Genomic DNA, 26,008 nt, shown 5'->3' on the forward strand with positions numbered 1-26,008 from the left:
AATAGATATCAAGTCCATAAAACTTGATAGAGTTACCTTGCGAAGGTACATTTGTGAAATGGATTGTTTAACCATTCCATGCTGCAATGAATTATTATTTAAATTGAGATTGATTCTCAAGAACTTGAAAAGTTTCAAGTTCGTAGTGAGAGGAAAAATAGTAAATTTGCTTGATAGTGCAATTTTAGCATCAACTGCTATGAAGTTATTGCTTTAAATTGCCTCACTAAGTATATACTTAGCGTGTGATGATTTTCACACATATGTAAAAAGCCAAGAGTAGAGTAAAGAGCACTCCAAACATCAAGGAATATATTAAAGTATTAGTAAGACATCCTATGATGAAATTTTTGACTTTGTTAGTGGCATTTACTTATTAATGTCCTAGTTGCTCTGTTGAACTATTTTAAAAAATATGGGTTTGTAATGATTAAACTAAATTGTTTTACTCTATTTTAATATGGATAGCATAAATCCATATTAATATATGTTTTAAATAGTATGTGATAGTTTGATATGATATTTTTTATAATATCATTTACCATTTTAAGAAAATAAATTTTAAATCATTTTGAATGGGAAAATATTTTACGAATTTTCAGGTGACATCTATAATCTGTATAGGTATAATTATATGGGTTTTAGGTGTTACATTTATAAAAAATTTGGACCATTTCTCTATTTGTGCGTGTCATCGTTGCGCAAGGGCCATGCTAATCATCTTCACATAACAATGTGTTCAGCTCTATGCAATGAGTCTCTCTTACCATATAATTCAGACAAGGGAAACTATGAAAAAATTGGCGAGTCAACTGAAGTAGCTCTGCGAATGTTGGCAGAAAAGGTTTGTATACTTTGGCCTTGTAGTCAGCTATAGGCAGCTGTCACAGGACCATTACCCTCTTCCAAGACCTCCCATTTCCTTTTCGATGTCGGATTAATGCACTCTGCCTCCCTTTTTGAACCGTGGGGCAGGACACAACCACCTTTTGCATACATCTTGTGTGTGTAACCTTTTGCATATATGACGTATCAAAACAAGCCACCCCTTGTAGTATATTTTTTCACTCTTCTTCCTTTCTGTTTATATTGCAATTATTCATTTTCAGTGATTCTTTCAGGTTGGGCTTCCTGGCTTTGATTCTATGCTTTCTGCTCTAAACATACTGAGCAAGCATAAATGGGCTTCCTACTGTAATCACTATTGGGAAAACCAATTTAAAAAGTTTTGACTTCAGATATTGTTTTCTTATGACAGGTTTCATGTTTGCGGGATTTGAATCCAATTGTTTGCATATGGACAATTTTATATGAATTTCTTTGGATGTAAATAGTTTCTCATGTTTAAGCAACTGGGAAATAATGCCCTGTTTTTGTCTTTCTAGGGTGGATACATGTTATGGATATTTATATGGTTCTTATTGCGTTGTTAATTGATAAATTGTGCAGATTTCTTATTGTCTGTTTCTATACATTCATTAACTTTTGTTTATGCCTTTCCCAGATTCCAATTATGCTTAATTTACTACGCAGCAGATGCTGTTAGCATTTGGGACTTATGAACATGGAAGAGAGGATGTAAGTGCCTAACAAAACTTTAGGTTTCTGTAGTAAAATGTCTGGATGTTCTCATCATTTTAATGCGATGTTAATATTTGAATTGTGGTGCACGTTGACATCTCTAATTCAGAAAGTGCAGATGTGAGGAAAGAAAACTAAAATACACCTAATTTCTTGCATGGAAAAGTGTTATTGAATATTTGAACCGAGTGCAACATATGCAAAGAAACTTATATCCTATTTATAAAATGACAACCAATTGCTTATTAGAAGTGACGTTTCTGAAAGTTTATGCTACAAGAAGGCTAAATCATAAGATTTTATGACAATGCATGCTATATTTTCGAGATCAAGTTGTCATTTGAATGTATTGAATTAGAAAAGAATGAAGAAATAATATGTGTCTTATTTCTTGAATGAGTACAAGGCTCCTTTTATTCAGAGGGAAATTACAATAAAAAAAGAAACTAATTAGAGCAAATATTTGACAACTTCTACTTTCCTACTTTTGATTGATTTACATCTTTTACTTTCTATATTTACATAGAAAACATATCCTATAATATCTCACAGATTATGACTAAATCAAGCTTTCAATGACCAAATTTCCAACACTCTCCCTCAAGGTGGTTTAAAGATATCTTCCATAGCCAGCTTGCTAGTCATCTTACCAAATTCCTTCTTGTGTAGTCCCTTCGTTAGTAAATCAGCTAATTGTTCATCAGTTGGAAGATATGTCATGCATATTATTCTCGCATTGACTTTCTCCTTGATGAAATGTTTATCCACTTCTATGTGTTTCGTGCGATCATAAAGAACTGGATTATGAGCGATAGCAATAGCAGCTTTGTTATCACAATAGACCTTCATTGGAGTTGAGTAAGAAAACTTCAATTTTCAAGAATCCTTTTTATCCACATCGCCTCGCAGATTCCATGGGCAACGGCTCTGAATTCTGCTTCAACACTACTTCTAGCTACCACATTTTGTTTTTTACTCTGCCATATAACTAGGTTTCCTCCAACAAAGGAACAGTATCCAGACGTTGATCTTCTGTCTGTAACACTTGCTGGCCAATCTGCGTCTGTGTAGACTTCAACTTGAAGATGTCCATGTTTCTTGAACAATAAGCCTCTTCCTGGAGTTCCTTTCAAATATCTTAAGATCTTATAGACGGCCTCAAAATGCTCCGCCCCTAGTGAGTGCATGAATTGACTTACCATGCTAACTGAAAAAGCAATATCAGGCCTTGTATGAGACAAGTAAATCAACTTCCTTACAAGTCTATGATATTGTTCACTGTCCTTTACTTCTTCATCCTTAGCAGGTTGTAACTTCAAGTTTGGCTCAGCCGGAGTTTCAACCATCTTACAACCAAGTAGACCTGTTTCTCCAAGGAGATCAATAATATATTTTCTCTGATTGAAAAATATGCCTTCCTTAGATCTTGCAAATTCCATTCCAAGGAAATACTTAAGAGCTCCCAGGTCCTTAATTTGGAACTCCTTTGCTAGTCTTTTCTTTAGAATAGCTAATTCTATTTCATCATCACCAGTGAGAATAATATCATCAACATAAACAACCAAAATTGCAACTTTACCATCTTTTGAATGTTTATAAAATACTGTGTGATCAATTTGACTCTGCAAGAAGCCATAACTGATAATTGTGTTTCCAAAGCGGTCAAACCAAGCTCTTGGTGACTGTTTGAGTCCATATAGTGACTTATGTAATCTGCATACTTTGTTACTGCCAAGTTTCTTCTCAAATCCAAGTTGTTGAAAACATTTTGATGTTTCGATATAACAAATTAAGTTAAATAAATTTTAAGATTTTACAAAAGATTTTCTAAGTATATTCGATGTAATTATTCGAATATCAAAATATTACTCCAAGTATTTCAAAGTTCATTTTAATCCTTACTAAAGTGTAAAATTGTGTTTTATACTTAAACTATTTTAAAATAATTTTACATAGTATTTCGAGCCTTAATCGAGCTAGAAATATTTTCTTTTTAAAGGGTTTCAAGAAAAATCAGATTGCCCAGGGGGTACCGATTCCCCCCAGGGGGAACAGATTCCCCCCCAAGGGGTACCGATTCCCCATGTCTAACGGTCAAAAACATATTGCACTTAGGGAACCGATTCCCCATGAGGGGGTACCGATTCCCCCCACGCTCCAAGCTATTTTATTAATTGTTTCTCATCCCCAAACGACTCCAAAACATCCCCAACGACTATATACGACTTCAAACACATTCCAAGCTATAAATACAAGCTAAGGACACTTGAAGAAGCAATAGAACAACTATCCAAGCAATCAAACACAAGAGAAGAGTTTTTCATTCTTATTTCATCTTTCTCTTATATATATTTTGTTCTTGTGAGCTCAATCTTGTAAACACCTACCTTAGAGAGGTTTTCTTACATTTCTTATCCTTTTGTAAAGGGGAAAGGTTCTAGCTAATCTCGTGTAAAATCTAGGGAAAGGTTCTAGTTTAGCTCGAAAAAACTAGGGAGTTTGTAAGGTTACTCTTTATCCTCAAAAGAAAGAACAAATTAGTGAATTTGTTGGAAAATCCTTGGTGAGGAGCTAAGGTAGTGGACATAGACTTTGATTGAGAAAGTCGAATCACTATAAATCGATGTGCAATTCTCTATCTTTTATTCTCCTTACTCCTTAAACACAAAACTGTTCCGACCCCTCTTTGCAAACCGTTCCGGTTGTCGATTCGAGCTTCCGAAAATCCCAACAATTGGTATCAAAGCCTAACTCGTTAAGAAGGTTTAACCACCTTGAGACGGTCCTTGAAGAAGCTCTACCAATTTCTAACGTAACCGACAAAAAATGACTTTTTCCTCCGGTGCTTATTATCTTGAAGAATATCCTATTATGGATTCACAACCGGTCAACAAGCCACATTTCTTCAATGGAGCAAATTATGCACATTGGAAGGATAAGATGATGTACTTTATTCAATCCTACAATCTAGGAGCTTAGAACTCAATCATGGACGGTTACTCATCTCTACTCGGCAAGTACAACGACTAGAGTAGAGAAGAGCAGAAATATTTCCAGCTTAATTCTAAGGCTATACATATTCTATTTTGTGCTTTAGGCCCAAATGAATATGGAAGAGTCTTATCTTGTTCCAGTGCCAAAGAGATTTGGGATAAGCTCCAAGTCACTCATGAAGGAACTGACGAAGTGAGGGAATCAAAGAAAAGTCTTCTCAACCATAGCTACGAGAACTTCAAGATGAAACCCGATGAAGACATCAAAGCTATGACGAATAGATTTTCTGTGATTGTCAACGGTCTCAAGGGATATGGAGAAGTAATCCCAAATGAGAAGCTTGTGAGGAAGATGATTTACTCTCTTCCAAAGGAGTGGCAATCAAAGAAGACGACCATTATCGAAGCAAGAAACCTAAAGTCTCTCACTCTCGACGAGATAATTGGTTCCCTTCTCACTCATGAGATGATGGTGAAGGAAGATGAAGAAAGGGAAGAGAAGAAAAACAAGAAAAAGAAAAAGAAGAATGAGGACGTAGGCATCAATGAAAGCTATCAAGATTCAAGTGATGAGGTGGATGAAGACGATGATGAACAAAAAGAAGATATGGTCAAGCTCTTGAAGGAACTCAAGATATTCATGATTTCCAAGGAAGTGAAACATGAATCAACCAAGAAGAAGATTCCCCCGGTATGTTTCGATTGTCAAACAAAGGGGCATGTCATGTATGAATATCCTCTTCTAAAGAAAAAGGGGAAGAAGGCATTTGTTGCATCTTGGAGTGATGAAGATGATTCCAATGATGAAGATGAAGTAGTCAACCTATGCCTCATGACCACTCAAGAAGAATTCGAGGTATCTTCTAACTCAAATGAATTTAATTCATTTACTTTTGATGAGTTACAAGATGCTTATAATAGGTTGTATTTGGGATTTGAGACCATGAATTCCAAATATACGAAATTAATTTCAAAACTTAAAAATAAAGATAATTTGATTTTGAAAGCAAAAGTTGATTTTGAAAATCAAAATGAAATTTTGAAAAATAATTTAGAGCTTTCAAAAATCAAAATAAATGATTTAGAAAAAGAAAATTTTGAGTTAGGTGTTAAGTTTGAAAGCTTAATAAAAGAAAAAGAATTAATTTCTAAAAGCAACCTATTATGTTTAAATATGGCAAAATGCTCACATTGCCGTTATCATGGTCATATGGAACATACTTGTCCTTTGAAGAAAGGAAAACGTTTTAAAATTAGGCAAGTATGGGTTCCAAAAGGAACAAGAGGCATTGTAACTAAGATTCAAGGATCCAAAGCAATTTGGATACCAAAATCTACTTAAATGTCTCTTGTAGGTGTGTGGAAGCAATTGTGATGAAAATGATGATATTCAAGATGCTCTAGCCACACATGAAAAAGGAATGGGTAACCTCTAAGCTTGATACTTTTAATTTTGGATTATTTCGTTGCTCATTTGATTTTAAGCATGCATGAGTTTTGGTTTTAAATGATTATGCATCATTGTTTTAATCTCATATATGTTGAAAAGATGATTATGATGAACATTTTAAAGTTGTAATGATTTTTCAGAATTTTTAGTTCATCATAATAAAATTTTGGTCAAAATTTGTTTTAATGCAAATAATATCTCTCTAACAATTGATATCAACTTTTCAAATACTTTGATTTTATAAATCTTTAAAAAATTTTGACCTAATTGAATGTTTATGCATGCGGTTTAAAAAAATGATATCTCTCTAATAATTGATATCAAAATTTTCAAATGCATAGCATTTTTAGAAAACTTTATGCATATGATCTTAAATTCAACAATTGATATTGCATAAAGTATTTTAGTCTTGAATATACTGAATTTCATATGCTACTAACATGTTTGTTATTCTTTGTTGAAACTCAATTTTGTTTAAGTGTCAAGATCCTAAAAGCAAAATTTTATTTGGAATGCATTTATTGAGGGGGAGCTTTGATTTTTTCAAATGATTTTTAAAGTGTCAAATTTACTACTTACTCTCCAAAGTTATTTTGAACTTCAAAGATTAGAGTCTTTTTGATTTAACAAAAAGGGAGAGAAGTGTTAAGGTGTTAAAGGGGAGAAGTGTTAAAGTAAGGGGGAGTAATTTCAAACTTTATTAAGTTAAATGAATTTTAAGATGTTACAAAAGATTTTCTAAGTATATTCGATGTAATTATTCGAATATCAAAATATTACTCCAAGTCTTTCAAAGTTCATTTTAATCCTTACTAAAGTGTAAAATTATGTTTTATACTTAAACTATTTTAAAACAATTTTACAAAGTATTTCGAGCCTTAATCGAGCCCAAAATATTTTCTTTTTAAAGGGTTTCAAGAAAAATCAGATTGCCCAGGGGGTACAGATTCCCCCCTCAGGGGGTACAGATTCCCCCCAGGGGGAACAGATCCCCCTCCAGGGGGTACCGATTCCCCCTGTCTAACGGTCAAAAACAGATTGCACTTAGGGAACCGATTCCCCATGAGGGGGTACCGATTCCCCCCACGCTCCAAGTTATTTTATTAATTGTTTCTCATCCCCAAATGGCTCCAAAACATCCCCAATGACTATATATGATTTCAAACACATTTCAAGCTATAAATACAAGCTAAGGACACTTGAAGAAGCAATAGAACAACTATTCAAGCAATCAAACACAAGAGAAGAGTTTTTCATTCTTATTTCATCTTTCTCTTATATATATTTTGTTCTTGTGAACTCAATCTTGTAAACACCTACCTTAGAGAGGTTTTCTTGTTTACATTTCTTATCCTTTTGTAAAGGGGAAAGGTTCTAGCTAATCCCGTGTAAAAGCTAGGAAAGGTTCTAGTTTAGCCCGTAAAAACTAGGGAGTTTGTAAGGTTAATCGTTATCCTCAAAAGAAAGAACAAATTAGTGAATTTGTTGGAAAATCATTGGTGAGGAGCTAAGGTAGTGGACGTAGACTTTGATTGAGAAAGTCAAACCACTACAAATCGCTATGCAATTCTTATCTTTCAATCTCCTTACTCCCTAAACACAAAACCGTTCCGACCTCTCTTTGCAAACCGTTCCGGTTGTCGATTCGAGCTTCCGAAAATCCCAACACTAGCGGTAGGCTCATATACACCTCCTCTTCTAGATCACCATTGAGAAATGTATTTTTAACGTCAAGTTGATGTAGAGTCCAAACGGAGTTCACTGCAAGAGATAACAACACTCTAATAGAATTTATTTTAGCAACAGGAGCAAAAGTCTCTTGGTAGTCAATCCCATATGTCTGAGTAAATCATTTAGCCACCAATCTCGCCTTGTATCTCTCAACGCTTCCATCATATTTACTTTTTATTGTAAACACCATTTACACCCGACTATTTTCTTTCATTTGGGTAGAACGAAAATCTCCCATGTACCACTTCTCCTTAGAGCATTCGTCTCCTCCATGACTGCTAATTTCCAATTCGGACCATCCAATGCTTCCTGTATATTCCTTGGAACAAACAAATGTGAAATCCTAGATGTGAAAGCTTTATGGTTTTTTTATAGTCTGTGATAGGAAATATATTTTTTAATGGGATGTTGAGTGCAATTTGGACACCTTTCCTAATTGCTATAGGGACTTCAAGATCAGGAATACTAGGTGAATTGTTGGACAAAGTGGAGGAAATCAAAGATGTAGTAGGGATAGGATTACCTGAAGTTTCGACACCAAAACTCAGATCTTCAGATTGGTTTCGTGCAGGGTTGATATTTGAGTCTTTATTTCTCAGATGAAATCTCTTCCTGGTATAAAAATGAAGCTCATAATTCAAATCACGTTGATTAGTTTGTAGTACTTCTCCCCCTGAATGAGAATCTCCTTCATTAGGCACCAACAAACCTGGTTCTCCTAGGATATCGTTATTAGAAACACTTGAATTTGGATTTTCAGAGCAACCACTCTCAGAAATGTGTGGTTTTTGTGTAGGATAAATGACATTAGGTAATGGGATAGAAATGTCCCAAAAATTGTCTTCTACATCACTTGTCTCCCCCTGAAGAGAATATTTTGTGAAATAAGGTTTTGTTTCCAAAAACGACACATCCATACTCACATGAAATTTTTTTGTTTGAGGATCAAAACACTTATACCCCTATTTATTTGAAGAGTACCCCAAAAAATGCATTTAATAGCATGTGGGTCAAGTTTTGAATGAAATTGGCATGGAACATGAACATAGACAGTACATCCAAAAACTTTGACATGTAACTTAGAAAACAACCTTGTTCCAAGAAAAGATGATTTTAGGCAATCGAGTGGTGTTTTTTATGTTAACACCTTAGTAGGCATCCTATTTATCAAGTAAGCGGCTGTTAAAACTACTTCACCCCATAAGTATTTGGGAACATGCATGTAAAACAATATGGCACGTGCTACTTCAAGTAAATGTTTATTTTTTCATTCTGCAATGCCATTTTGTTGAGGGGTATCCCGACATGTAGAGTGATGAAAAATCCCTTTCTCTTTCAAAAAATCACCTAAGTGCTCATTAAAATATTATGTTACATTGTCAGAATGTAAAATACTAATCTTGGTTTGAAATTGGTTTTCAATCAGTGTAAATTTTTTTGAATAAAACTTTCACGTCAGACTTTTTATTCATTAGATAAATCCAACATAAACGTGTGTGGTCATCAATAAAAGTAACAAACCACCTTTTACCAGAAATAGTAGTAACTTTAGAAGGGCCCCAAACATCACTATGAATCAGATAAAAAAGTTTGGAGGCCTGATAATCTTTTGGTAAATAAGGGGAACGACAGTTTTTTGAAAAAAAAATACAATTTTCACAATGAAAAGAAGAACAATCAATCCCTTTAAATAATTCTGGAAATAAATGTTTCAAATAAAGAAAACTAGGATGTCCTAGTCTATAGTGCCACAACATTATTTTTTCTCGAACAAAAATTGAACTAGTACCACTAAAGCTCTGAACTTTTTTATTATTGATAGATACTTCATCAAAGTAATAAAGACCTTCAATCATCCTAGCACGTCCAATCATCATCCCTGAGTTCCGGCCCTGAAATTCACAATGTGATTCAAATAAGGTAATGCAATAATTAGAATCTCTAGATAGTTAACTGACAGACAAAAGATTGCAGGCTAATTTAGGGACATAAAGAACATTATTGAGATTAATTTTCTCTGTCAGTTTAATGAGTCCTTTTCCTGTAATAGGTGAAAAACTACCATCGTCAATTCTAATTTTTTCATTTCCAGGGCAAGGTGAATTGATATTAAATAAATGAGAAAAACTAGTCATGTGATCTGAGGCTCCGGAATCTATTATCCATGGAGAGGAATTTGGACAAGAAATGACTTTAGGATTACTACCTGTTTGTGCCAAAGAAACACTAGGAATACCAGATGAGAAATTGGATTTTATCAGTTTCAAGAGTTGATCAATCTGCTCTTTGTTGAATGGACCTGAGTCAGTTTCACTTGCAGTAGGAATTTCGCGATTCTTCTCTCCTTGTTTGTTGTTTTTCCAGTTAGCATGTTTGCCCTGAATTTTCCAACATGTCTCACGTGTATGGTGGGGTTTGTTGCAAAAATCACTAGACCCGTGGTTTATCATCAGACCTAAGCTGGTAGTTTGCTACCTTGTAGGCTACAACATCACTCAATAAGGCAGAATTTTGAATTAACTCACCATTACTCCTCTTTTTTAGCATGGCATTCTTCGGTTTTCTTCTCTTCTAACTTCGGCAAATACTTCGCTAATAGATGGAAGAGGAGGTCTGTCAATAATCCTTCCTCGTACTTCATCAAACTCTACATTGAGGCCGGTAATAAACTTGTAAATACGACTATCTTCTACAATTTTCTTATGGTGATTACAATCGTCAGTACTTTTCCATTCGTATGTGTTGAAGAGATCAAGATCCTGCCACAACCTTTTCAACAAATGGAAATATGTGGTGACAGAATCATCTCCTTGACGAATCTCCTCCAATTTTAAAGTCAACTCAAAAACCTGAGATTGGTTGCCCAGGTCAGAATACATCTGACTAACATTATCCCACAATTCTTTTGTAGTAGGATAGCACATGTAATTGGAGCTTATGTCCTCCTCCAAGGAATTGACCAGCCATGTCATAACCATGGAGTTTTCAGCATACCAAGTAGCGTACAACGGATCATCAACAACAGGAGCCTTCTTGTCACCAATGATGTAACCGATTTTCCCTTGCCCACGAATATACATCTGGACTGATTGTGACCATCGGAGGAAGTTATCACCATTTAAGCGGATGGTGGTGATTTGGGCAGAATGAGAATTGGAGTGGTGCTGCGGAGTGACCGCAGCAGGGGTTGAGGTGATTTCCGACGCGACTTCGGACATGACTACAGAGATTTTGGAACTACTATGTTTTAGGGTTAAGACACGATTATGACTCTGATACTAAATTAGAAGAGAATGAAGAAATAATATGTCTTATTTCTTGAATGAGTACAAGGCTCCTTTTATACAAAGGGAAATTACAAAAAAAAAAAACTAATTAGAGCTAATATTTGACAGCTTCTACTTTCATACTTTTTCTTGATTTACATCTTTTACTTTTATATTTACATAGAAAACAGATCCTAAAATATCTCACGGATTATGACTAAATCAAGGTTTTCAATGACCAAATTCCAACATATTGTGTCTTATCAATCAATTTCTATATTTTCTTGTTGAGTTGATTTACAGTGTTTCTTCATTCTTCAGTTTTGCAGGGAAAGAAACATTGAGATGTTTGGCTTTGGCCTTGAAGATAATGCCCCTGGGTCAACAAACTCTCTCCATTGATGATGAGAAAGATCTTACTTATATTGGGTTGGTATGCTTTCTTTTCATGAGAGAATGCTTGATTCTACTTTTATGTGATTGTTGTGGGCCTTGTGGCCGCCAAATTGTTGTTCTTTATGTATCCCTCAAAATTATTGATTTTGCCTTTCACCCCTTTTAGAAATCCTGATAAATTTTCTTTCTATTGTTCATCATTTCTAAAAGATTGGCATGCTTGATCCACCAAGAGAGGAAGTGAGGAATGCTATGATTTCATGCATGACTACCGAAATTCGTGTCATTGTTGTTACATGAGATAATAAGGTAAGTTGGCATTGTATCTCCTGGTTCTTGAAAATGTCTATTTTCTTTTCCCCTCACTCGCTTGCATATCTAATTTGATATTAAACTTCAGTTCGCTGCAGAATCAGTTTATCGGAAAATAGGTGCTTTTGATCACTTGGAAGGTTTTGTTGGGAATTCATACACTGCTGCTGAATTTGAAGAGCTTCCAGGAATGCAACAGACAGTAGCATTGCAACGTATGGCACTCTTGACCAGGTATTAAAGGTTTGGTTTATGCAGCTTATCTTACTAGACGTTGTGGTTATCTGGGTCCTGTTATCCTCTTTGACCTTAGTGTTTTAGTTATATTTTCCTATGTATAAACTTATTCTGTTTATATGCATTTCTCTAAATTTACAGGGTTGAGCCTTCTCATAAAAGGATGCTAGTTGAGGCCTTGCAAAATCAGAATGAAGTAGTAGGTTTCATTTATTAAGTTTCCTGGTTATGAATTACAGTATAATTTATTTCATATTTCTATTGACATTGCTATTATTTTATTCAATCTATTGACTGCTTTGGGAAAACTTAGCCATTATTATGGATGAACATTGAGGGCATCGGTAGAAGAGGCCAAATGGTTATGTAGTTGTTGGCATTATTATCTTCACAATAGTCAGTAATAATGATGCTCATAGAGGATCTATGGAGAAAATTTTCCAAGAAAATCTTGTAATGAAATTGTATAAAAACATTGGTTGTTGTTTTACTATGCTCATACTTCATTTTATCATCAATCTGTGGATACCCCTTGAGATTCATTTTCTATGTTGAAATGTAAATAATGACTTTATCAATAAATTTGAGGGGAAACAGAAATGACGCTATCTCCATTCATATCAAAATCCTCGAAAGTTGTTTTATTTTTTAGTCCTATGGACCAAAACACCACTAATTTGTGGTTGAACATTGGTGGTAAGAAGTGGAACTTAGAAAAATAAAAAATTATTCTTATAGAAATTAGAACTACAAAAGCACTTATTGCTCATCTCATTTGTATTTGAAGGTGTAATTAACTAAGTATAACAAAACTTGTGTATTTGGTGTCAGCTATGGCACAAGAAAATGAAGTTGATTTCGTAAGAATGTTTTCGCTTTATCCTTATTTAAACAGTTATATTCTAAGAATGTAGCTGTTCTTGGATAAACAGTTCAATTGTTCTTGTAGATGTGATATGTGTATCTGTGTGAGCATGTTTTATTGCTTTTTCCCTATTGTGGACTATAATTTTATTTCTCCTAAAATTGTAACAATAACAACTTTTATTAGGTCGCAATGACTGGTGATGGTGTCAATGATGCAACTGCACTTAAGAAAGCAGATATTGGAATTGCCATGGGATCTGGAACAGCTGTTGCAAAGGTAGAATGTCTAAAATCACTGTTTTTGTGTAATCAACAAAAAACAATAAACAGGCTTTCTAATCACACTGTGATACCTAATTTCTACATTGCTGTTTTCTCATCCATATCCTGTTCACTCTGATGTTGCTAACGTTGTGTAATTCCCATTTTATTCGGTACATGTTTACTTTGATGTTACTGAGTTCTCTTTGACTTCATTCTTACTATCTTTACCCTTCAATTACAGAGTGCTTCAGATATGGTTTTAGCTGATGACAATTTTGCTACCATTGTGGCGGTATGTTACTTACAGTTTGTTCCATTTTCTTCATGACGTATTTGTGTTGTTTAATTTTATTTTAAAGTCCATGCATACCTTCACATAGAGGATGTAAAAATTGTTGGTCTCTTCAATTTGGGCAGGCTTGTTGCTGAAGGAAGGGCTATATACAACAATACAAAGCAATTCATCAGATACATGATCTCTTCAAATATTGGCGAAGTAGTTTGTATTTTTGTGGCGGCTGTGCTAGGAATACCTGATACCCTTGCTCCCGTGAGTATGTTGATTTAAGAAAATACTTTTATCGTATATCTTAAATTGGGGGGGCGGGGGGGAGGAACTATATTTATTTGTAACGCTGTCATCTTCATTGATTAAAATAATGACTGATAATATCTACATCTTAGCTTTCCAAGATAATTTATCCTGATTTCATTTTCTTGATGGTCCACATTCCTAGGAATTACGTTTTCTAGTAAATACAAGATTGCAATTATTTTGATAAGCTTTCGAAAATTGTCTTTTATCTTATATTACGTTTTCTTAAATAGACAATACTCTTGATTTTTTTTAAAAAAAAAAACAATGTCCAGGTCCAGCTGCTATGGGTCAACTTGGTTACTGATGGATTGCCTGCCACTGCCATTGGATTTAATAAGCAGGATTCTGATGTGATGAAGGCTAAACCATGCAAAGTACTGCTTTTATGATTCATTATATTCTAATAGCTTGATGCTTTTCTAGAGAAGGGATAAACCAAACCAATCAGGATTTTGTTTAAATTGAAAACATGGAAAGGAAAGCTAAATTGCTAGAATTATTGAACACAATAGAATTGGTTTGGTTTGATTAAATTTTTCTTATTTTAATTTTTAAAAAGAATTCATATAGATAGTTAAGTATATTCCGCAATAAAATGAGATTTATCTTCCTATTTTTCTTCTCTAGTATGATACAATTGTAGATAACTAGTTTTCTGTTTCAATTCAGGTCAATCACTTTACTTAACTTGGTTGTGCAGGTTAGTGAAGCAGTGGTCACTGGCTGACTTTTCTTTCGATATTTGGTGATTGGAGGTGCATATAAATTCTGTACTTATAATTTATTTATTCTAATAATCTGGAATGCTTTGTTCCACTTTTGGGTATGACTTTCAATTTGCAGTATCATTTTGCTTTGTTTCCTACATGCATATTTGATCAATTAAATACTGAGTAGTGTTTTTAAGTTTCTTACATCATTTGGATTGATTCAATTGAGACTGTGTTTTGTAAAATATTCACTAATAAGGATTTTTTCCCTGGCTGATGTAGCTTATGTTGGCCTTGCTACTGTTGCGGGGTTCATATGGTGGTTCGTTTACTCAGAAACTGGTCCTAAACTGCCGTATAGTGAATTAGTAAGTTTCTGTTTTCTTTTGTTACTAATGTGAAAAATTAGTGCTGTGTTCCTTGGAATGGGCATATCTTCTGATGGGAGTTTTGCTGTTAATTCATGTACCCTTGAGAATGTGGAATATATTGAAGAAGTTGTTTCTTTTATATTTGTTATTGGCCTTGGTGTTTTGATTTGTCTCCATTTTTTCTATTATGAATAATTGTGTGGGAGATGTGTGTGAGGCAGGATCCGTTGACACTGTAAAACTTTTAAGATTTATAAGTTTTTTGGATCGTTAGAAAAGTGAAAATAGATACTGAGATTAAAGGTAAGAAATGAGGAGTTTTTTTTTTAAACAAAAAAGTGGATTATCCTCAAATTTAAAAGCTTTAATCTCAGCCATTAAACTCAGTTAATCCAACAATCCAAAAACGTGCACAACTTGAAAGTTTTACACTGTAAATGGACTCATAGTTAACAGTAATTCGCTCTTTGTGGGATTTTCCGGTGTTTTTATGTTCAAGCGGTTCCCTAGTTGGGATTATTTATCTTAAATTTCAGCATGTAAATCCTGAAGAACTAACTGTTTAGAGAAAAAGGACTTAGCTTTTAGATTTATGATCATAGGCATATAAATCTCTCTTCTAGGCTTGCATAGCTTTACGTATGTCTCTCAGAGTACCTGATAGGTTCATTTGTTGCAGATGAATTTTGATACGTGCTCAACAAGGGAGACAGCTTATCCATGTAGTATTTTTGAGGATCGGCATCCATCGACGGTGTCCATGACTGTGCTTCTTGTTGTTGAGATGTTCAACGCTTTGAATAACCTCGGTGAAAACCAATCACTTCTGTAAGTATAGTATTTCCTTTGCTAGTATTTGACCAAAAAACTTATGTGGGGGGGGGAGAGATTTTTCACTAATCTTTTGCCAACTTTATTTAATTTTAGGGTTATTCCTCCTCGGAGTAATTTGTGGCTAGTTGCTTCAATAATCCTAACAATGCTCCTTCACATACTAATTCTGTATATTCCCCCACACTATCTACACTGTTCTCCGTAAGTTGTTTCCTCCATCTGCTATTCACCTTTGTTGTTGAATTAATTTCTATTTTCGTTTTTCTTATTTGAAGAAACTAGTCTAATGGCATAAAAATATTTTGTTTTATAGGTTACACCGTTGTCTTGGAATGAGTGGACTGTTATCCTCTATCTTTCTTTCCCTGTAAGTTCCAAGTAGCATGAACTTTTATAACGGGTAACTGCATTGTAATATGGCATGGCTTTAGGCTGTATATTTTTTTCATTATACACTCGTCATCACGGCCTTTAACTATTGGTGATTGTGGTATGGCTTTCAATCAGAGTCTCAGATGATTTATTGTACTTCTACCATTCTCTAATATCCGCTGCAGGTTATAATCATTGACGAGGTGCTAAAGTTCTTTTCAAGAAATTCCCATGGTAATGCTTACTGTTCAGTTGGGAATATATCTTTTGACCTAATGAGCAATCATCATGCCTCTTACATATGTGGAGAACATCCTCTATTACATTATAATCCGTATCATTTTTAGAAGAGAGCGGTCACCAGAAAACATCTGTTTGTTTTGATTTGTTGTAGGAATAAGGTTCAATTTCAGATTCAGAAGATTTGAGGCACTTCCAAAAAAGGAATAATGTTACTTTACAGAATCTTTAGCCCTTTACGTATGTTTTGAGCGGATACGAGGCATAGCTGACGGGTTTCTCCTCTTTGGAGAATACAAATGGAGGATAACTTGCTCAAGTTCTTAGGACTTTTTTGTTTTTTTTTCCCCTTTTCACCGGTGCCTCCTGAAAAAGCCGTTACGAGGAAGGAGATGATTTGGTGTCTTGTATATATATATATATATTATGACCACTGCGAGTTCATACGTCAATGGCTATAGGAAGGGAGAATGCATCGTTTGTGTCTCAGAAGTGGTGGTAACATTTTTAGTTAGTTAATTTATTTTCTAATACAAGAAATGAATTCCGTAAGTCCAAAATATGGCCGCCTCAACTTACATTTGATGTTGTTAGACCATTTCATAGACATGAATTTATCTTTGATTTCTTAACTCTGTTTTCTTTATGATTTGATCCAAATATAAGCATATTCATCTTCATCAAACTACCTTTTTTAAATGATATATTGCTATTAGATGCATATCAATTAGGGTCTTAGTGTTTCCAAAGAAACGTGTCATTATCCTCTTTTCACCAATCATTTTCGATTTATTGATAATATTAAATGTCTCTATGCTGGAACTTGTTTTCATCATGATGAACGTCGTTGGAAATAAAATGACGTTCAAACACGAAGGAAATTCACAAATTTCACTTGGGCGGTTAGTGAGGAATTATTAATACAAATAGCATTATGGTTCAGATATTCTTCTAGCATACTTCGGCATGCAATCTCTCTATCACAAAGGCTGTCCAGAATCCAGATATCCGCCTTTCTAACATTATCCTCCCTACAAATGCAACCAATGTGATACGAAAAATATTATGAGGAAAACTAATTTTCCTTTAATTTCCATTGAAAGACGATGAATTTGAAAACAAACATAAGCAGAAAAGGAACTTCCTTTAATTTTCATTCGGTGGACATGTCGGTATTCTCCGTACTTTTCAGAGGTTGCCCACCAACTTTTACTATTGAGGCGTGAGCAAAGATGTTCGGTAGTTTGTCAGCTAATGTCAAGTCTACCAGTGTATGTAGTGAAAGTCTAGCTCTGATGGGGCTTCTTCAACCTCTGTCCATACTAAGGCAGGTATTGAAGAACATGTCGTTGGACTTTTATCATTGGTTTGCCTAAGTCCAATAGAAAAGAAGCCATACTTGTGGTGCTGGATCGACTCACCAAGTACGGGCATTTCTTTGCCCTTCCCAAGCAGTTGGAGAGTAAGTGTATAGCTATGATTATGGTGTACAGGTGTAGTTAAGTTTACATGGAATATTTCGAACCATGGTCAGTGATAGGGATCGAATTTTTGTTTATGGATTGTGGACTGAAGTGATCAGGTTACAAGGAACCGAATTGTGCATGAGCTGTGCGTACCACCCTCGGATCAACGGATAAAATCAAGGAGTTGAATCGGTGTTTAGAAATGTACTTATGTTCTGTACAGGCGACGATCCTAATAAAATGGGAGAAGAACTACCTCACATGGGCAGAATATTGATATAACACTGCTTATCAAATATCAGCGAAAATGACACCGTTCTTTTTAATTCTTCTACTAGATTTCATGACACAACATTTTACGTATAATATGAATTTATAATATATATTTTAAATATTAAATAAGTTAAACCCCTAAGTCGTGTGGGATAGAAAACTAGTAATCAATATATTTAAATCTTTATTTGAGTTAATTTGAATAAATTGTTCATGTTATTTTTATTTTTATCTTATCCTTCTTTTGTTATAAACTTATAATAAGTGTAAATTGTGCTTCTCCCGATTGCAAACATCAAATACGTGAAGATTCACTCTACCGGCTGAGAAGTTCCAGTAGGAGAGGTAATTTGTTGCCGCATTCAGCCTGAACAGTACAATTATGTTCCTGCAATTCGTCGCATTTGATTTATTATCTTTTTGGCCATCATTGCCACTTTAGAGTTTCAACAAATGAGATCCAATATACTGGTGTTTCATTCTAGGAAACAGCTCAGAGAAACAAGAAAGAAAGGGTATTCTTCTCCTTAAATGCAACTTCATAATATGATCATCAATAGGAATCAAAGGAAGGACTTCTTTTCGTGACAGCATAGCTTTTGCTTCTCCGATACTACAAATCTAACTTCTTATCACCAACAACAGCTTTGTTTTCTTCAAACTCACAAGGGTTTTCTTCATCAATCCTTCCCATCGCAACGCTGCAGCTCTTTGGCAACCCTTTTGATCCCATCCGCACCCTCGGTTGTTGTTGTTGTCGTCGTCGAAAAAGCATATCCAGTTCATCCTTATGACCCAAGCTTCTCACAGATGCAGCTCTAACAAGCTCTCTAAAATCATCGTTGTCATTGGAGGTTACCGAGCTTACACTAAAGCTCCTGGGCAACCCCGAGTATTGTTCTGCGGCATGTCCATAGCTGACATTTGAAGCACAGCTTGTCAAACTTCTAACATACAGATCCCTGGCTTTTCCCAACGCTTTCAAGGGGACTGAAATCATCCGCATGAACTTGTTATGGCTATGCCCTTCGCTTCTCATTCTGCAATGGAAGTTCTAGAAATTTGGTGAATGAAAAAAGATTTGGGAAAAAAGAGTTAGGTTGAAGAGATGGGGTTTATTGGGGTGCTTACTAGGAAATGTTTATAAGGTAAGGTGGTTGAGTAGAAGCTATCAAGGGGAAGGACACATGCTGTTGGATTTGGAAAAAAATTCTGTTCAAAGGCACGCAGGATTGGACAAACCCTTTATAAAATCAGCAGCCGTGGATTGAAGAACATGCTTCTAGTTGACTGCCAAAATGTACAAAATCCAAATTAGGTCCACACGGCTTATCATCTTGTATGATCTATTTTTCCTTTTAAATTAATGCATATTCCACTTGGATTGGATTTTCTGGATTATTAAAGACAAGGATGATCACAATTGAGAACTATAACACCAGTGTGAATATTTTTTATAATATTTGAGATAATATACTATTGGAATTAAAAATCACACAATATCGACATGGGAAGAAAATCAAAAGGAAAAAAGAATCTCTATCTAACGGTGTTTGTTGTTCAAGTTAAATATATTATTTGGGATCGGACATGTGTTTATTGTTTCCCTTTGTGACTCAAAACAATACATAACTTAATTTGGTTAGAATAATATTTCTGTTGAAGTTTGTCTCATCTCATACCAAATGAAGATTAAGAACGTTTGGGAAATTATTTTCCAAGAAAAAGCTAACCTACAAATAATCGATTAACCTAAAAGAAAAAATAGTGATAAATATGACAAAAAGGATTTCTAGAAGAAAAAAAATCCAGCAACCCACGAGTTGTACAGTTATTTGCAAATACAGTAAAAGTGGAAGGGAAGTTCAAATATGCTTTTCATCTCATAAGTAAAAAAAAATCCACGCGTCAAATTTTCATTGAAAATTAGATATTTGTAATAGTAATTAATAATCCAACTATAATATAATAATATATGAAATAATAATAATTCGGTTACAGTAAATTTTGGTTATGAGTATTCAATAAATTAATAATTTTGAGTTAAATAAAATTTTAATGCCAATTTAAATTAAAGGGATAAAATAATAATCTCATCAAATAATGATTTTTTGAAAAATCCATAAGGGTTCGATAAAAATATAAAATAATAATTCATTGAATATATTGGAAATTTTATATACAGTAAATTTAGACTACTCTTATTTCTTTAATTTTATTCTTTGTTAAAATATGTATTTATAGTTAATTGCTTCTTCTTTACATGTGAATCGAATACAATTTCATTTTTAACTTTTCGAATGGTACAATTCATAAGCCAAATCTGGACGCAGCACTTTAATTCCCCAACTCCACGAAACCACCTTGCTGCTGTTGCACCTCATAATTCCAATGACTGGCCTAGACCTCCTGATGGATGGTTTTGCTTGAATTCCGATGGCGTTGTTCCTTCATCGGACCGAATCGGCACTGCCGGAGGGGTTCTACGTGATTCTAATGGTTCTTGGCTTATTGGCTTCAGCAAAAAGCTGGGCATTTCTTCAATCCTTCAGGATGAATTGGCTTGGAACAAAGGTATTCCGTGACTTGAAATTCAATCGGGTTGTGCTCAAGCGGTCAAGCTTATTGCTGGAAACGATGTGATCAACAACCCCCTTTCCCTTACTCGATCTATAGCAGCCTGGTGCAGCCATGCATGGGAGACTCGTACTAGGAATCCTGTAGCTGATGGACTAGCTAAGCTGCCCCCCTCAAATCTCTCTGAAGTAATCTACTATGAAACTCCACCAACGAGTATTGTTCATCTGCTGGATCTCAATGCAAGCAGCCATCCTCTTGTTTAGCCCCTAAGCTCTCTTTCAATTCAAAAATAATAATAATAATAATAATAATAATAATAATAAGAGAAAATATCTTCAGTGACCGAAAATGCCTTATAATATACGATTTTAACCAATTTTTTTTGGATTTGCGAAAATGACCAATAAATTCGCAACGCGAACTCCAATTTCGCAACGCGATTTCCAAATTCGCAACACTGAATTTTAAATTCGCAACACGAATTTTAATTTCGCAACAGGTTTTATTTTCGCAACACAAATGTTTTGGGTATATAACTACGCAGTAGCAACAACAACTCATAACCTAAATCCCTAAATCGCAACTCATTATATAGCCCTAGGAATATCATTTGAATTTTTTCTTGTATATGTCTGCATGTTGGGAAAAGCCTTAAATATCCAAATCTACAAATAATATAATACACAAACATTAGTAACTGTTAAATAATTAATTATAATTTTGGAAACATTATATAGAAATTCTTACCTTAAAAGCCCAAATAAAGCCTACCAAAGTGTATTTGGAACCATCGCCACGCAAACTACGACGGTACTCAAAGGCAGACGACAACTTTTTCCAGGTAGTTTTCCATAGATATGAACCCCAAGGAAACACGTTCCATGCATTTAGGTCCTCTACCAATAATATTATGTCCTCAAAAATAGGTTGTCTGGCCTCTTTGCCTAAAAAGCCGGCATTCAAAAGTAATAAAAGGCATACACGGACAACATCAAGGTCATTCATCCGAGTAAAATCATCTTTAAGAAGTAATATTTTCAAGTCGTCGACGTGTAAACTAGGCTTCGTCTTTGCCAGCTTAGGAAAAACCCGAGAAAACCATGATGGGCGGGCGATATGACTAGTGTACCGACCTACTTCATCGTGTCCGAAACGTAGACCAGTGATTAAGCAAAACTCCTCCCGCCCAAAACAAGTATATGCCGGTGGAAAATGAAACCATATCTCTTCATCACCACGTTGTATCCTCTCGGGTAGATCGTTAGTCATGGTCTGAATAAACAAATGGGTCAACATAGCATCTTCACCTAGATGTTGTACTTTCAGCCATGGCCCGAAGCAAGTATCCTCAAACAATTTTCTTTGTACAGGTGTAAGTGTCGACGCTATTGTAATGGCTAGGCTTAATTTATTCCTTAGAGTCAATGAAGCCGAAAAAAATTTCTAACAAAAACTATAAACATACCAAGTTAGATATACCAAAAACTACAAATTATACACTATAAACAGACATGATATTAAACAGTGAAAACAAAGCCAAATATGTTTCAAACTAGCACGGTATTAACCTAAGTCATTATTCTATCATAGTTTTTTAGTTGAAGTAATGCAATTCATTCAAGTTTCAATTTGCAAAAAAATAGTAGTTTCTGAAACTTAAATTCGCAACGCGAAACTAAAATCGCGTTGCGATTTTCATTTTCGCGTTGCGATTTTCGTGTTGTGAATTTCATTTTCGTGTTGCGAATTTAAGTTTCAAAAACTATTCTTCTACAAATTGAAACTTGAATGAATTGCATTACTTCAACCAAAAGTCAAATACTAACTTCACAGGGTTAAAGACAAAACAGTTTAGCAGTATTGGCAGCAACCGAATGAATTTACTAAGCAATCTAAGTGAAATAGTTAATCTATATATTGAAATTACCAGTAAATTTATCATCAATTTAAATATGAAAAATCTAATAATAATACAAAATTTCAAAATAAAAATATTTAAAAAAATAACCCTCGGTGATTGATTTTCATTTGTGGCCGTGAATGGTTGTGAGGGTGGCTCTGAGAGATGGAGCTAGACGGATTTCGCCAGAGATGGGGACGGATTTCGCCGGAGATGGGGACGGATGTCGCCGTAGAGAGTGAGAGATGGAGATGGGACTGAGTTGTGATTTTGGGTTTTAGGTTATGAGTTGCGATTATACTGTTTACATTTGTGTTGCGAAATTAATATTGTGTTTCGAATTCGAAAATAAACGAGCTTTGCGAATTTGACTTCTGTGTTGCAAATTACAAATTCGCGTTGCGAATTTGGAAACTGTGTTGTGAAATTGGAGTTCGTGTTGCGAATTTGTTGGTTATTTTTCGCAAATCCAAAAAAAATTGATTAAAATCGTATATTATAAGACATTTTTGGTAACTGAAGTTATTTTCTTAATAATAATAATCCTTTACATAATATTTTATTCTTCTCATTTGTAAATATAGACTTTTTTACACCTTTCAAATGGAAGCCATAGAAGAATAGATTATATGAATTGCAATATTTTGATACGTACGTGTGTTTATTTATAATAAAAAGTTTAATCTATCTAATGAATATATACGTGAAATTTGAAACCATTAACTCTTTTTTTCTTTTTGGTTATATATATATATTTGGTCTTCATTACATATATTTTCTATCAATTTTATCCTAATTTTATTTAAAAATAGAGTTAATTATATTACACGCCCTCAAACTATGACTTTCAATTTAGATTGATCTTTAAACTTCTGAACATTATATTTTTATCCCTAAACTATGAATCTCATTCTAAATTAGTCCTCAAACTTTTGAGCATTCCAAACTATGGCCCTCATTTTATATTGATCCCCAAATTTTTGAAGGATTTAGGGGGAAGTTATTGTGTTGTTCAAAAGTTTGGAGACTAATTTAGAATGGGGTCATATTTGGGGATGAGTTTGGAATGTTTATAAGTTTGGACACTAATTTAGAATAAGGGTCATAGTTTAGGAATAAATTTGGAATATTTAAAGTTTAAAGACTAATTTAGAATAAAAGTCATAGTTTGAGGATTATGATGCAATTAACCCTTAAAATATTTTAATAAATTTAAACCACTAGTAAGACGGTAACATATTATTGGAGGAAAACAAAGGTAAGTATAATTGAACTTGAGTCTCAAGGGTGGTGGAGAAATGTTTAAACCATTAAACCAAGTCTAAAATTTAGCTTATGGTTAATAATATTTCATGTATACATATTTTAAATTGTATTGAGGAAAATAAAGAATATAAAATAAAAGTGAGAGGAATTAAATATATATCTCAAAGAAGGTAAAAGTACACCTAAATCATTAAAATAAATATAACAATTAATTAATTATTATGATATTTTATATATAGGTTAACTTTAGTTAATATAAGATATTTTTTTAAAATAATAATAAATTTAAGAGAAGTTGAACCTAAGACCTAAATATAAGCACATCAAATAACCATTGAACTAAATTATATATATGTTAAAAATTTAAATTGTGTTTAATACAAGATTTTTATATCTTTAAATTAAAATCAATATTTTTTTTTATATTTTATAATTTCATATATAATTATTTGATTAGGTTTTTAAAAGTAATCAATAATATTTTATATTTTTATATAAACATACTTCTACACACACATACAAAAACATTTAATTTTTTAAATAAAATATATTTCAATTTTTTTTAATCTCCTTACCCCCTCTCTTTTTTTCTTAACATGAATTAAAAAGGCTAAAAATGAATGAAAAACTGAGACTGCTGAAATTAACCTGACGTGAAAAAACCCAAGCATAGAATTTTTTGTTATATTTCTATATACTATCCAAGATCCAACTTTCTACCAATTTGCTTGTATTAGCATTGACGTGGACGCATCCTCCACCTCTTATTGCCTGTGGGGATGTTTTAAGGCCACGAAATAAATCTTATCCCATATAAAAACAATCCCATCCTTACTCTGCCAAGATCCATCGCCATGGTCGTAAATAGATAATGAAACACAAAAAAATGCGTGGACTATGCATCAAGCTAGCTATACTTCTCTTTACCACGATGTTGTGCATATGTACAGCGATCACCAATCTTCACCCTCTGATTTTGGTTCCAGGGAGTGGCGGGAACCAACTTGAAGCGCGGCTAACTACCGGTTACAAGCCCCTGGGTCTCTTTTGTAACCGTTGGTATCCAATTTGCAAGAATAAAGATGGTTGGTTCAGACTATGGCTCGACCCCAGTGTGTTGCTGGCTCCATTTACCAAGTGTTTTGCTCATCGTATGATGCTTTATTATGACCCCAATTTAGATGATTACCGCAATGCTCCAGGGGTTGAAACCAGGGTCCCTGGATTTGGTTCTACCGATTCCCTTCTTTACCTTAATCCTAATCTCAAGTATGTTTATTGTACCAAATTACTTTCGTATCTGAATGATACGAGTGGATCTAATCACTGTAAATAGTCGGCTCTTTTTGCAGGAAACTCACAGCATACATGGCACCGTTGGTAGATTCCTTGGAGGAGATTGGTTATGTGAGTGGTGAAACCCTGTTTGGAGCTCCGTACGACTTTCGGTATGGGTTAGCAGCTGAAGGTCACCGGTCCCATGTGGGCACCAAGTTTCTGGAAGACCTAAAAGATCTGATAGAAAAAGCAAGCGCTTCCAATGGAGGAAAGCCAGTGATTCTCCTCTCCCATAGCTTGGGAGGGCTTTACGTACTCCAACTTCTCAACCGAACTTCACCCTCTTGGCGCCAACGATTTATCAAGCACTTTGTTGCACTTTCAGCTCCTTGGGGCGGCACGGTTCAAGAAATGCTGACTTTTGCTTCCGGGAGTTCTTTCGGGGTGCCTCTGGTTGATCCGTTGCTGGTTAGGGGGGAACAAAGGAGCTCCGAAAGTAATCTGTGGATGATGCCTTCTCCTAAGCTTTTTGGTCCTGAAAAAGTTCTTGTTATCACTCCAGACGAGGCTTATTCAGCTCTTGATATCCCACAATTTTTTAATGACATTGGGTTTCCAGAAGGGGTGATACCTTACAAATCAAGAATCCTCCCCTTGACGGTAGCATTACCAGCTCCCAATGTTAGTATTACCTGTATATTTGGGACAGGCGTGAACACTCCGGAGACTTTGGTTTATGGGGAAGCAGGGTTCGATGAGCAGCCTGAGGTGGTTTATGGGGATGGAGATGGGACGGTGAACTTGGTGAGCCTGTTGGCACTCGAGTCACTCTGGAATGACAACAAAAGTCAACCACTTAAGGTGATCGGAATCAGTGGGATTTCCCATACGTCAATACTTGAAGATAATGCAGCACTTGAACAAATATTAGCAGAAATTTCTTCAATCAATTATGAAGCCCAGGTCAAGATCTCTTCTGGTAGAGCCGTCGACCACTAACTTTTCAGAGCTTCCATTGTAACT

The 26,008-nt window shown here is 34.6% G+C and overlaps 2 protein-coding genes, 1 non-coding gene and 1 pseudogene across 4 annotated transcripts; 2 read left to right on the forward strand and 2 right to left on the reverse strand.

Moving 5' to 3' along the window:
* On the forward strand, positions 1–26,008 carry LOC120191006 (lecithin-cholesterol acyltransferase-like 1). 2 transcript variants are annotated; one of them, XM_039194012.1, is made up of 4 exons: positions 1–12; positions 5,086–5,106; positions 24,592–24,976; positions 25,060–26,008. In XM_039194012.1, exons 3-4 carry the CDS (start codon positions 24,594–24,596, stop codon positions 25,982–25,984), a joined length of 1,308 nt encoding a protein of 435 aa, XP_039049943.1. In that variant the 5' UTR covers positions 1–12; positions 5,086–5,106; positions 24,592–24,593; the 3' UTR covers positions 25,985–26,008. The 2 variants fall into 2 exon arrangements, with proteins under 2 accessions (XP_039049943.1, XP_039049942.1); XM_039194011.1 differs by lacking the exons at positions 1–12; positions 5,086–5,106 and having other exon boundaries at positions 24,558–24,976.
* LOC120191100 lies at positions 660–757 on the reverse strand. Its single transcript, XR_005522665.1, has one exon. It is a non-coding gene; the product is annotated as a U6 spliceosomal RNA (small nuclear RNA).
* LOC120190932 lies at positions 11,235–15,650 on the forward strand (annotated as a pseudogene).
* On the reverse strand, positions 18,575–19,000 carry LOC120190933. The gene has a single exon (XM_039193945.1). The coding sequence runs from the start codon at positions 18,998–19,000 to the stop codon at positions 18,575–18,577; it is 426 nt and encodes a 141-aa protein (XP_039049876.1).

Source organism: Hibiscus syriacus, unplaced genomic scaffold, assembly GCF_006381635.1.
Source record: "Hibiscus syriacus cultivar Baekdansim isolate YM2019G1 unplaced genomic scaffold, ASM638163v2 tig00116964_pilon, whole genome shotgun sequence".
NCBI lineage: Eukaryota > Viridiplantae > Streptophyta > Magnoliopsida > Malvales > Malvaceae > Hibiscus > Hibiscus syriacus.